This window comes from Triticum aestivum, chromosome 1B (assembly GCF_018294505.1).
Source record: "Triticum aestivum cultivar Chinese Spring chromosome 1B, IWGSC CS RefSeq v2.1, whole genome shotgun sequence".
Taxonomy (NCBI): Eukaryota; Viridiplantae; Streptophyta; class Magnoliopsida; order Poales; family Poaceae; genus Triticum; species Triticum aestivum.
Genome location: NC_057795.1, coordinates 683,856,932 through 683,869,043, shown reverse-complemented (window position 1 = coordinate 683,869,043; position 12,112 = coordinate 683,856,932). Strand labels below are relative to the sequence as shown.

Genomic DNA, 12,112 nt, shown 5'->3' with positions numbered 1-12,112 from the left:
TAATTTGAGGCACCTAAATTTATTTTTTCTCTTCAATGCAAGTTATCACTAGTGGGCCTCATTAAGAAATAGAAAATAAAGACTTTAGTATACATGCGTCTCTATTTTTCACTTCAACCTTTTCAGCTTTTGTCACCGGACCACACTTTTTCTATTCAAGCACCCGCCTCCTGGAGAGGATCCCGCTTCCCTATCCAAACCTACTTTACGTCATATCTGATCCTACGTGGCATGCGAGGCATCACCTTGAGGCTGTGCATAGTACATGCCCTAATACAGATCACCTTGGTCCTGTTAATTAATGCCACTCATTTAGAAGTACTTTTTTTAGTAAATTTAGAAGTACCTTTGTCCTGTTAATGTTAGTACTTGCCAAGCTAACATATTTGTTGCGATGTTCGTTTTAAAAAATAGCCACTCGGAAATGATTTCTCATAAAAGGAAAAAGAACATGAACAGTGAATACAGTGTTCATTCAATGGTAAAGATAGAGTGAAGGATAAGCTGTGCAAGGTCATGGTGAATGAGCAATCATAATTTAGCGACGATGACGACACATTGATAATGAAGCACATAAAATGAATTCTGGGATTTCCCTATGAAAAAACTATAGTTTCTCACCTGATAAATATTACTTGTTAGATCTTGCCCCACTCTTGACAGAGACTCAAATAAATTGATTGAAGCCGAAAAAAGGAGAGGAAAAAAATGAATAGCAAAAAAGTAAAATTGAAAAAGACATAAATTGGTTCAGGAACCTTCCCTTACCTTCTAGAAGATTCATAAAACCAGAAAAACCGACTGGAACCTCCTAGAACTCCTAGTTCCCAAAACCGCCGGATACTGTAGTGTGTTCTTTACTAATAATTGGGCCGGCCCATGTTGCTTGGTGCTGGGAACCTACGACAATCTGCCGCAGAATGCGGCAGATAGGATTTCCGCTGCCTACGTACATGTTGTTGTAAGGCTGGCTGCTCCACATGCCCGCTGTTGGGCTGATTGTTTCGGCTTTATTTTTCGATAGAATGGGCCCTATAGACGAATCTATTAGTCATACACATACCTGGGCTGGGGCCTCTAAATTTTTGGGGCCCTGTGCGGTGGCACCTGCTGCACTTGCTCAGGGCCGGCCCTGGAAGACCACATCAAACACGCTACCTTAGTCCTGTTAATACCTGGAGAGCTTCAATTTTTACCTGTAAACATTGTGAAGGTTGAATAAAAGCTTAGCGAGAATGTCTCAAAAAAATGTTAATACTACTCATTTAGAAGTTAATTGATTATGTTAGTACCACTTATTTAGAAGTATCTTTTTTTTGAGTAAATTTAGAAGTTCCTTTGTCCTGTTAATATTAGTACTTGCCAAGGTAACATATTTGTTGTGATGTTCATTTAAAAAAATAGCCACTCGGAAATGATTTCTCATAAAAGAAAAAAAAAACATGAACCATGAATACAATGTTCATTCCATGGTAAAGATAAAGTGAAGGATAGGCCTTGCAATCAGAAATTAGCAGCGATCATGACACATTGATAATGAAGCACATAAAATGAATTCTGGGATTTCCCCATGAAAAAACTGTGGTTTCTCGCCTGATAGATATTACTTGTTCGATCTTGCCCCACTCTTGACAGACACTCAAATAAATTGACTGAAGCCGAAAGGAATTTCTTTTGAGAAATGAAAGGAAAAATTATTGGACCGAAGAAAAATGTACTCTTGACTTTTTTTTTCCAGAAACAAATGTACTCTTGACTTTTTTTTTTTGAGAAAATGCATGTGCATCTTGGGCCGAGAGATTCCTCTATTATCAGATCTATTTTGATGGTTATCTTTGGGCCTCCAATCCAAATACAGCACCGCTCTCTCTCCAAAAAAAAAAAAATTCCTCCACCAGTTCGCTCTACTCTGTTCCCCGTACACTTCGGTTCCAGCTCGCCGCCGCCGCCGCCGTCTTCTCGTCCGTCGCCGCCGTTCCCGTCGCGCTCTGAGGTGTGAGGTTTGCTGCCCTCCTCTCCCCTTCTTCTTCGTCTAATCTTCGGCCCGAGGAAGAGATCCGGGAGGAGCACATCTCAAATCCCTAAACGAAATGCCTCTACCATTCGCAGCTGCAGCGGCAGGCCGTGTACGGGATGGGGAAGAGGAAGAGACAGGAGGAGGAGGAGCAAGCGCCGGCGGCAGAGCGCCTGCCCATCGAGATCCTGTCGAGGGTGGTCGACCCCTCTCTCCCTTTCTTGGGGAACTACGAGAATGCCATTCTCCTGAACTGCTGCGGCGGCATTCTCCTGTGCCAAGGCTGGAATCGGACCATGGAAGCTCCGGAATACTTCGTGTGCAACCCTGCAACCAACCGAGAAGATCTGGTCGGTGCTGCCTGCACCAGAGCCTGTGCCGTTGCCTGGAGTTCAGACAAGCTACAGTTTCTGTTTGTGTTCCGACCCTGCCGCCCCCTCTCGCTTCCTCGTATTCGTGTTCGTTCAGAGAGACTATTACATGACAGTAAGGGTCTACTCATCTGATACCGGAGAGTGGGCGTCCACGGCGAGCGGTCGCCGAATGGTGCCGTATGGTGGTGAAACAGTATATGACTTCTTTAATGATGCTCTGCATTTCACTGCTTATGATCTTGGAGATGATACACCGGGGAAAGTAATACCATCGGTATTTACAGTGAGCACGGACGGGGTTACTTGGAGGAGGTTTCGAGTCCCATCTGAAGTTGAATTTTCTTTCATTGGGCAGTCTCAGGGGCGCTTATACGGTATGGACATAGAGCATTTCATGATTGCTTGCTATCAGTTTGGGTGCTCGAAGATTATGCTAGTGGACAGTGGACCTTAAAGCACACTGCTTCCATTATGGAACTGCTAGGAAGGCCTTATTGTGAGCTCGGTGAGCAATTGATGTTGGTTGCGCTTCATCCAGAATGTAACCTGATTTTCCTTGTTGGTTGGATGAGATCGCAAGAGACACTTATGTCGTATGATGTGGATAGTCAGAAACTGCACGTTATCAGCACCTTGAAGATTACCAGATGACAACATTCCGACCTTACATTCCCTGCTTTGCGGAATGGCTGCCGTCAGATGCTCACTGAATTCCAGAGCAGCTTCACATTTGCTAAGTTGGCATGGCTCCTTCATGGAAACCTGTTGTTGGGTATGGTCCAGATCTTCTAGCTTTGTTCAGTGGCTTGGACAAGTCCTACATCTGCTCTAATTTGGCTTTCTTATCAGTTGACGTCCAGGTGAATGTATTTTTGTGACTTTGGAACAATGTTGGCTAGGCAGTGAGAACTTGTAAGCGACCCTTCAATGGGCTATTTCTAGTAATATGAATGAACTAAGCCACTTAATCTCCTTGCTCTACGTATTAATTGTTGTAGTCACTTGTTATTTCCTCCTGCAGGGTAAAAACAATGGGGCATCACATATGTTTGAAATTATCTGCATTTTCATCTCATTCTGTTCCTTTATTTAGAGCAAATACCTTTAGTGTGCAACTTGTTATCCATCAAAGTTGCATATTGATGCCACCCTGTTTTGGTGCACTGGAAAGTGTTTCTTATTTGAAATGCATATCTCATTTCTTATTTGAAATGCTTCCTTTTTTCTCTAATATAATACCTTGGGGTCAACTTTTTTCAGATTCCTGTGCATACTAATTCCTGTTGTCACTTGTTAGCTCTTCATTGGGTAAATGTGAGACAATGGGCATAATGTTTGGAATTATCTGCATTTTCAGCTCTCTCTCTCTCACTCTCTCTCTCCCCATTTATTTAGAGCAATACTTTTAGTGTGCAACTTGTTATCCATCAAACTTTTGATTAAATCTGAGAACAGTTTTTGATTAACTGGGGCCAATGGTTTGGTTGTTTGCCCTGGGCTTGATTGGTTTGGGTTGTGATGGGCCCAGACTGTTATAAGTTTAGTTTGGTTTGGGTTTGCATAAAAACGAGTTGGGTATGGCTGGGTATGGGCCTAAATGGTGTGGTCGCTGATAGATGTGAATCGTGGTTCAAAACCGGTTCTCGGACTGGAGGTATGCACGTGACACGCCGCGGCTGGACACACAGGTACATACGCTACGCGACGCGACGCGGCTGGGCACACACGTATTGAGCTGCTACTGTAGAACAATTACGTTGCTAGCTAGCTTGCTTGCCGGTTAGCTTTGCATATACGTCAGATTGATTTGGTTTCAACCCAAAACAAAGAACCGGGTTAAGCCCATAGATCGAAGAGTGGTTTGGTTTGGTTGAGGTCAACAGAGCATACGGTTTGGTTTAGTTTTGGTTATGCGCGATGATTGGCGGTGTGGTTTAGCTCTGGTTCAAACTCCATATTGATTGGTTATGGTTTAGGTTTAGTTCAGTTATATGACCATTGCCAGGTTTACTTTTGATGCATTTGAAAGTGTTATCCTCATTTTTCATTTGAAATGGTATCTCTTTTTGTAGTGGTATAATACCTTGGGGTTGACTTTTTATTGGATAGTTGTATAGACAGGGAGGTTCCTCTAGTGAAATCCGCATGCATGATGTTCCATTGATGATGTCAAACAATATGTTCCTTTAGTGACTTTGCTTATAGATTGCTAAAGTAAAGAAGAAACAATCAAGCCAAGTCAAATCTGGGCATGACTATTAACTCATGCCATGTGTTACTTTGTGTTAATTCAGTTTTGAGCTTTGCTCTTCTCTAGAAGCTGAACATGGTATCATATATTTTTTTGATACAAATACCACATCAAACACGCTACCATGGTCCTATTAGTGTCACCTTTTTTAGAAGTTACTTTGGTCCTGTTAATGCTGCTTATCGATTTAACTATTTTTCTGTGGTGTTCTTTTAAAAAAAATAGCCACTCAGAAATGAATCTCATACAAGAAAAATGAAAAACAGGAAACATGAGAACAATGTCCATTCCATGTTAAAGCTTATAGTGAAAGATAGGCTGTGCAAAGATCATGTTGAATAAGCAATCAGAAATTAGCAGCTACGATGACAATGATGCACATACAATGAATTGAGCTTTGCCTATGAAAGAACTATTGTTTCTTGCCACATATTTGCTGCCCGATTTTCCTCCACTCATAGGCCTCACTTTTCCTGTGCTTTGACATCTATCCATTGACATTCTCACACCCTAATAACTCTACCACGCCTGTAGGCCACATCAAAGGAGATAATGTCTTGATTCTTCCACTCTACCAACTTTGAGTGTGTTTTCACGCTCAGGATTTCAGAATGACAACAAATAGCTGGAATTTCCTGCCTGGATGGTTGAGTGTCTAGAACACAATGTTCCTTGAGCAACTTGCACAGCTTTCCTTTACTGATTTGAGTGATGTGATGCATCCATCCCCTTGCTGCAAACATGGTACTATTTGAGAGAATTTAAGTCGGTAGCATGATAACTTCACTTGTTGGTTGGATGCTGAACTTGGCATAAATCCAGAAATGTGTCATCTGTGTACATTCTTTTAAACATAATGCCCATAGCAGGTAATTCGTCAATCGTAAATATTCTATTCTGATCTCTTATCTTTGCCAGCGTGATGCACTTAAAAAGCAAAAGTACTTGTCATGTCGAGGTGAGGTAATCTTTCACTTGTTTCACTCACAGTGCTGTGAGGTAAGTCAGTTACTTGCAGGTTAAAACTTTACTTCACATCCAGATTTGTGTTTTTGAGTTTGGATCCAGTGATCATAGTTTTCTGTTCTCCTTTTCTGGCAACAACTGGGAGCTCTGAAAAAGTTGGACACCAACAGATAACATATAAATGAATTGGTCAATGGATGAAAATAAATTTCCAATTTAATCCTGAAGTTACATTATAGTTTACTCAGGTAATGTCATTTTAATTGTTTGAGCATGAAGCCCGTACACGAGCTTTAGCTTTGAGCTAACTTTCCCCTGTTATTCATTGATTATGATGTTCCCATCTCTGAATTTTAGGAGATAAGCAATGTCTTCTTTTGTTTTCCATTACCTAAGGCTGACCATGGGATATGTTCTGCACCATGGTGACTATTGCATCTAATAGTTTGCATTTCCAGTATGCTTATTAAAAGCTTAATTTGAAAACAGAATCAAACAACATGTACACAAAACTACAAAAGCCATCTCAAATAAAGCAAATAAAGTCGATGTACATTGACTACCAATAGTACAAAGCAGAACGCAAGGATTGTTACTTTAGAATTTCAAGAGAGATCAACCAATACAATAATAAGCATGCAGAATGCCATGATAACATTAAAAGGCATAATTTGTCTGATAACGGTGGCCACAATCTTCCATTTTGCAACATTCCTTCTCGCATTCTAGAAGTTGACTTCTGTCAATACTCAAAGCTTTGATGTGGACTTCTTGTTACAGTGAGTAATCTCTACAAAGTGATTTGGCCTTAGTGGGAGCTGAACTGGGAAATGTACCTAACTGCATGTTTCATCAGAGAATTGCTTGTCTGGCCAAACATCAGTGTTACGGTGGATGTAGACTACATATGTACCTGCATATTTGCTCTGCCATTGTGTATCCTCTTGACAGGAATGTTATTGGAGCTGCCTTTTGATATATAAAGCTAATACAAGCATTGGGTAGATAAAGTTTTGAGAAGAATATTTTTTTACTGTTCTTGTATCCTACCTAGCTGAATACTTTTGAGAAACGACAAATCTGATATTTTGTACATGCGCCTTTTCGAGAATGTTTCCTGACTTTGTAGAAACTTCACTTTTCATAGGAGCATGTGCAATAAGGTGAGGAAAATATGCACTAGGGAGGAATATGCAGGCTTCTAGTACTAGGGCAGAGCATAAGCATAGGCCTACGATTTGCAGTGTGAGAAAAGCTTGATCAGGTGGCTGATGAACCTGTCTCTTGAACTAGCTTCATCTAGCCTGAAGCAGCCCCAAACTTCTAATCTTAGATAGGGACAGGAGTGACATATAGATCATATATTTTTGCATGAGCTGCCCCCCACATCGCCTATCCCAATCATTATAAAATGCAAGGGAGAATGGTATATGATTCTTGCTGTATATAGTGGGTTGGCACCCAGAAAAACCAGATGCAGACCTTTGCATCACTCTGGTATCGAATTACCACAATTTTAATTGAGGTCAATTTATGCTTGTGTTTTTTTAACACCGCTTAAATTTCCACCGTCGAGAAGGGATCAACTGGGCCCCATTTCTGAAAGCAATTAGGCATATGTACAAAGGTTCCAACCTTTGCTCCAAGCAAACCTAGAGTAGAAGTTGGTTATGAGAAAGTTCACCATAAATAAATATATAAAAGATTGCCGTTGTCTTGCTTCAGCAAAAAATATTTCTATTGTCAAACAATGTAAGGTGACTGAGTTTGGCATTTGATGACAAAACACACTCAAGCTTTAGATTCATTCCAGCATGATCTTTTAACCATTTGCGCCAGTGGAAGTAAGAAGAGAACCATATGATGTCTATAAGACTTGAAATACTCTGCTTTATATAAGCACTCATGTTGCTACAGAGTACTTAGGTCTCAGGAATATGTACCTTCATGAACAGTGCACCACGTTTATGCTGCAAGCTGCCTTGCATTTCAGCCGATATGGTTCCCTAATCGATGCTGATTGGGTATCGGCTCTTGATAGGTACTCCTGGCAAAATGGTCACTCTTCCTTGGCTCTATATCCTGATTGTATCCTGAAACAAGTTGCGGTATACAATTCTTTCCGCACTGAAATTCCACCAGCAGAAATGATTTCTGAAAGTCCATGGATTAGTGATACTTGAGGTAAGACTTCTGCGAGAAAGCTTCATCTCTAGGAAATAAAATTCGCGTGCGCTTTATATTCCTTGCCATTTTATTTAACTTTGTAGCATGCGAGTTGTGCCAATTCGTGGGCAGAAGAAGGCAGTGGGCATTAATACTCTTGTGCATCAAGCAGGGAAATTCTTGGTTGGCTGGAAAATGAGATCAAAGGGAGAGGAAACAACATTTGATTATTTTTGTTCCCTCTCCACTGCCAAAGATGCATCTTATCAACCTGTGTGCCAGATGCACTCTTTACCTTTGCATGAAATGGTAGGTCTCACCATCAGCGTTTCTGTCTCAAGGCTGTAAGTATTGTGCCAGATGCTTCCTTATTGAGCAATATAGCCTTCAAAAACAAAAAAATTCCTAATCCCCAGAGCTTTCCAGGTTCCAGATTCTCTTGTCATGACAGCTGCAGTGAGCACGGTGTGAAAAACCGCACTGTCGTGTGATCGATGCAGATTCCAGGGATTGTTCGACATATATTCCCTTCTTCAGTGCTTCAGGCCTCCACTATAAATACAACCAAATGGGGATGTGGACTTCATACACTTCCTTACGTCTAAGATCATACAAACTGAAGCATCACCTAGTGATCTTGTTGCAGAGACAACAGAAGCCATGAGCTATTATGGAGGCAGCTCTTCCGGTAATTTTCATCTTCTCCGTACGTAGATATGATCATGTTCAAAACCTCAAATGCTCCATGGATGCCAAAAGATCAATGCTGAGATCGTCGCAAATGGTCATTCAGGTGGCAGGGGTGGCCGTCGAGTCGAGTATGGGAGGAGCTATGTGGTGAGGCCAAAGGGACGGCACCTAGCCACCATTGTGTGGCTCCATGGCCTAGGTGACAATGGTGCAAGGTATTACTTCTTTCTTTAACTCTGCCTGCTCAGGTGATGCCCCTCTAGGACTTCACTTCTCTTAACTGAATGCTAAACTTCCTAGCCAAATTTCAAAGATAAATAAATGATGGCACCTTCTCCATGCAACATGCGTGTTGTATGCTGTGTGAATGTAATAGGGATGCAAGGAACCACACATGTCAACCAGAAAAGACATGACTAGATGATCGCAGTGTCGATGCAGAATGCTTTTTCCCTTACACCTTTTAGCCTGAAATGATCGATGAAGCGGCCTCCTTTTTGCATGCATATATTCCTAGTATTGCTTTACTCAAAGTTAAATAATTTCCTTGTCCTACATCACACCTAACAATCTTCTCAAGGACATCAATATCCCTCCCACTTTCCTTCATGCAGTAAGTGGAGAGGAATGTCAAATACTTGATGTGGGCTAATGACATATAAATATTGCACAAGTGTGGGTAGCTCATGCAAGATACCTAATTCCTATCCCCTGTCCTGGCAAATCATGTAAATATGCCATGTATAATTTATCATAAGGCAGTGGATGGGAGTATCTTCGTCCTGTCGACCACTGCAGCAGAGTCCTTAACGGCAAGCATTAGCTTGCTAACTAAGTAAGCCTCAAGAGAAAAGACAATAACAGCTAGAAGGATCTAGGTATCTTTCTAACAAGTAGGAGAATAAAAAGACCCCAGCCGAAAAGGACTAACCTGGGGGGTGGGGTGGGGGTGGGGGATAATAGTGTAATTTTAGGCACCATGTGTGGTTCACATAATCTGCTGCAGGAAGCTGGAATGAAATATCTTGTGCTGCAATTCTGTTCCTGATGCAGAGAGCTAACTTCTTTTGTCCATTCTGTCATTTTCAGCTGGTCCCAGCTGCTGGATGCTCTTCCCTTGCCCAATGTAAGCATCAATGTTTTGTACTTGGAGCACTCTTATTGCCCAACTTAAAACAGAATATTCTGTGATTACAAAGTGCAGTAGTGTAACCTGTCGTGTTCAGAGATTAGTCCTGTTGCAACCAAATTTTTTTATTCACCTTGAAGTCACTTGCTCATGCAGATCAAGTGGATATGCCCCACCGCAGCGACCCGGCCCGTCGCGGCTTTTGGCGGGTTCCCCTGCACTGCATGTGAGTTTCTTCTTGCTTGGAACGTTGCTGCATGGTTTTGAGGCCCTGCTTCGTATGCGGGAGCTTTTCATGAATGCTATGCGAATTGGATCGTGTTTCTGCGAAATTCATGTGAAATTCGGTCAGGGTGGTGAATTTTGAAAACTTACTAAACACCAGTTTTTAATGAACTGAAACAGGGTTCGACGTTGATGACACCTCGGTCGATGGTCGCGACGACATCGAGGGGCTGGATGCTTCAGCTGCACACATAGCGAACCTACTGTCCTCGGAGCCTTCTGATGGTACTAATTACTACTAACTTCAGGATCAAAATACTTCATCTTTAAGACAATAATATGCTAAGGTGTTATTTAAGTGCTAGGCCCAGTGTTCTTTTTCTTATCTCTAAGAACACGCACAAGAATCTCAAAGCCTACCATTGTGGTCCTGTTGGTTCATTGGACTGCAACTGAACTCATGTGTCAAGAACTATGAAAGTATATGGCTAACTGATTGTTCACAATTTGTGGATGCAGTGAAGCTTGGGATCGGCGGCTTCAGCATGGGTGCAGCAGCTGCCCTGCACTCGGCAGCATGCTACGCTCACGGCAAGTTCAGCAGCGGCACCCCCTACCCGATTACTCTCAGCGCCGTCGTCAGCTTGAGCGGCTGGCTCCCTTGCTCAAGGTCAGTCAGTCAGTCAGTCATCTGCCACAGAACCAGGCACTTTTTGCTCCTAATTCCAGAACAAACCCTGACGATCTTGGTGAATTCAGGACGCTGAGGGGCAAGATGGAGGGCTCACACATGGCAGCAAGAAGAGCCGCCTCCCTGCCCATCCTGCTCAGCCATGGCAGAGGTAACAAACAAAAACCTACAGGCTAGCTGCTGATTCAGAGCTGTATTACATGGTGTCACTGAATTATGTGTGATGACCTCTACTCGTGCAGCGGACGAGGTTGTCCCCTACAGGAACGGCGAGCGGTCGACCGAGTTCCTGCGGTCCTCGGGGTTCTCGTATCTGACTTTCAAGTCCTACAACGGGTACACATCTCACACCACGCCTGACAAAGCTCTTCCTCTGTTCTTCCTTCCTCAGAACATTAAACATGGTTTATTTCCGCAGGTTGGGCCACTACACCATCCCCGAAGAGATGGACGACGTCTGCAGGTGGCTCAGCTCGCGGCTCAGCGTCGACCGATCTCGTTAAAGAGAACAGCGCTTCTGTCATTCTGCGTGTGCGCGCGACGCGGTGGCTTCCCTAGTAGCATATAGCAGTGTAAACTTACTATAGAGAGGTGAATGCTGGTTTGGTAGCTTGTGACAGCACCACATGCCCTGATCTCTACAGGCTGCCATTGCTGCTCTGAGCAAGCAACCATGAGTGCTGTGTAGTAAACTGGTGAAGGTGTGAGAGCATATTTATCAGAATTATGTAATGTAACCAGTGCTTGTTTTGTAATGCAAAAAATAACCATCTATACAGATCATACTATTCATGCTACCAGTGCTCTTTTGGGTTTCAAAGACTTTGTCACAATGTTCCTAGAATATCAGAGAAAAACCTTTGTAAGAAGGAACTGAAGCACCCCTTTCCAGGCAGTATATGGACAGCAATTATTTTGCTGTATGTATATTCTCAAGTGTACCACTTTGATCATATCTAGGTCAACTGAAGCATCTGAGGCTAACTTTGCGACGCCGAGGATGTCCGGAGCCGGAGGATCATGGAGCTCTCGCCGTGCTTGCTTCGAGTAACCAATCGTTACAAGGAACATACAGGAATCTGGCAGTGTTTACAGTGGGATATCTGAACGGGAGGAGAGTGGGCACTGTCTTGAGGATGGTAAGTATGTAAGGTGACTTGCATCATGCTCTCGTATGTCGGAACTCTGAAGCCTACTGTCATCACTGCACAGAAGGAGCAGATCACCAGGGTTACCAACTCTGAACAGACATACGCTGAACTTTGATTTCTCTCAGCGAACTGCGCAGATAAGTGGAGGCGCAAACTTACCTCGAATCGTGGCCATTTGCTCGGTTCAGAGCACCCCGGTCGTCCACAGATTGTGCGGGGTGCTCCAGCCATGCTGCTGCTGCTGCTGCTAGTATCAACCTGCCCTGGTTCAGTAATTGATGGTGTGGTCGTCGTCTGCACTGCTTCGTCAGGTATGTTGCCTACGCCATCAGCACCCCCCGATCCGGTGTTTGACTCGCCTGCTTTGCACACGCGGAACAACGGAAATCACAAGAGCGCGGTCGATTACGCAAGAACAAGAAGAGTCAGCTAGCCTCAGTCCGGATCGGAGAAAA

At 43.1% G+C, this 12,112-nt stretch overlaps 1 protein-coding gene and 1 long non-coding RNA gene across 3 annotated transcripts; both read left to right on the top strand.

Moving 5' to 3' along the window:
* Positions 1-1,879: 1,879 nt before the first annotated feature.
* Positions 1,880-3,362, top strand: LOC123100724 (uncharacterized). Its single transcript, XR_006448452.1, has 2 exons — positions 1,880-2,000; positions 2,110-3,362. It is a non-coding gene; the product is annotated as an uncharacterized lncRNA (long non-coding RNA).
* Positions 3,363-3,777: 415 nt separating this feature from the next.
* LOC123100707 (acyl-protein thioesterase 1 homolog 1-like) lies at positions 3,778-11,363 on the top strand. 2 transcript variants are annotated; one of them, XM_044522602.1, is made up of 11 exons: positions 3,778-7,789; positions 7,944-8,080; positions 8,198-8,459; positions 8,565-8,676; positions 9,551-9,587; positions 9,747-9,816; positions 9,996-10,100; positions 10,335-10,485; positions 10,575-10,657; positions 10,749-10,842; positions 10,925-11,363. In XM_044522602.1, exons 3-11 carry the CDS (start codon positions 8,432-8,434, stop codon positions 11,007-11,009), a joined length of 765 nt encoding a protein of 254 aa, XP_044378537.1. In that variant the 5' UTR covers positions 3,778-7,789; positions 7,944-8,080; positions 8,198-8,431; the 3' UTR covers positions 11,010-11,363. The 2 variants fall into 2 exon arrangements, with proteins under 2 accessions (XP_044378537.1, XP_044378530.1); XM_044522595.1 differs by having other exon boundaries at positions 7,944-8,115.
* The last annotated feature ends 749 nt before the right edge of the window (positions 11,364-12,112 follow it).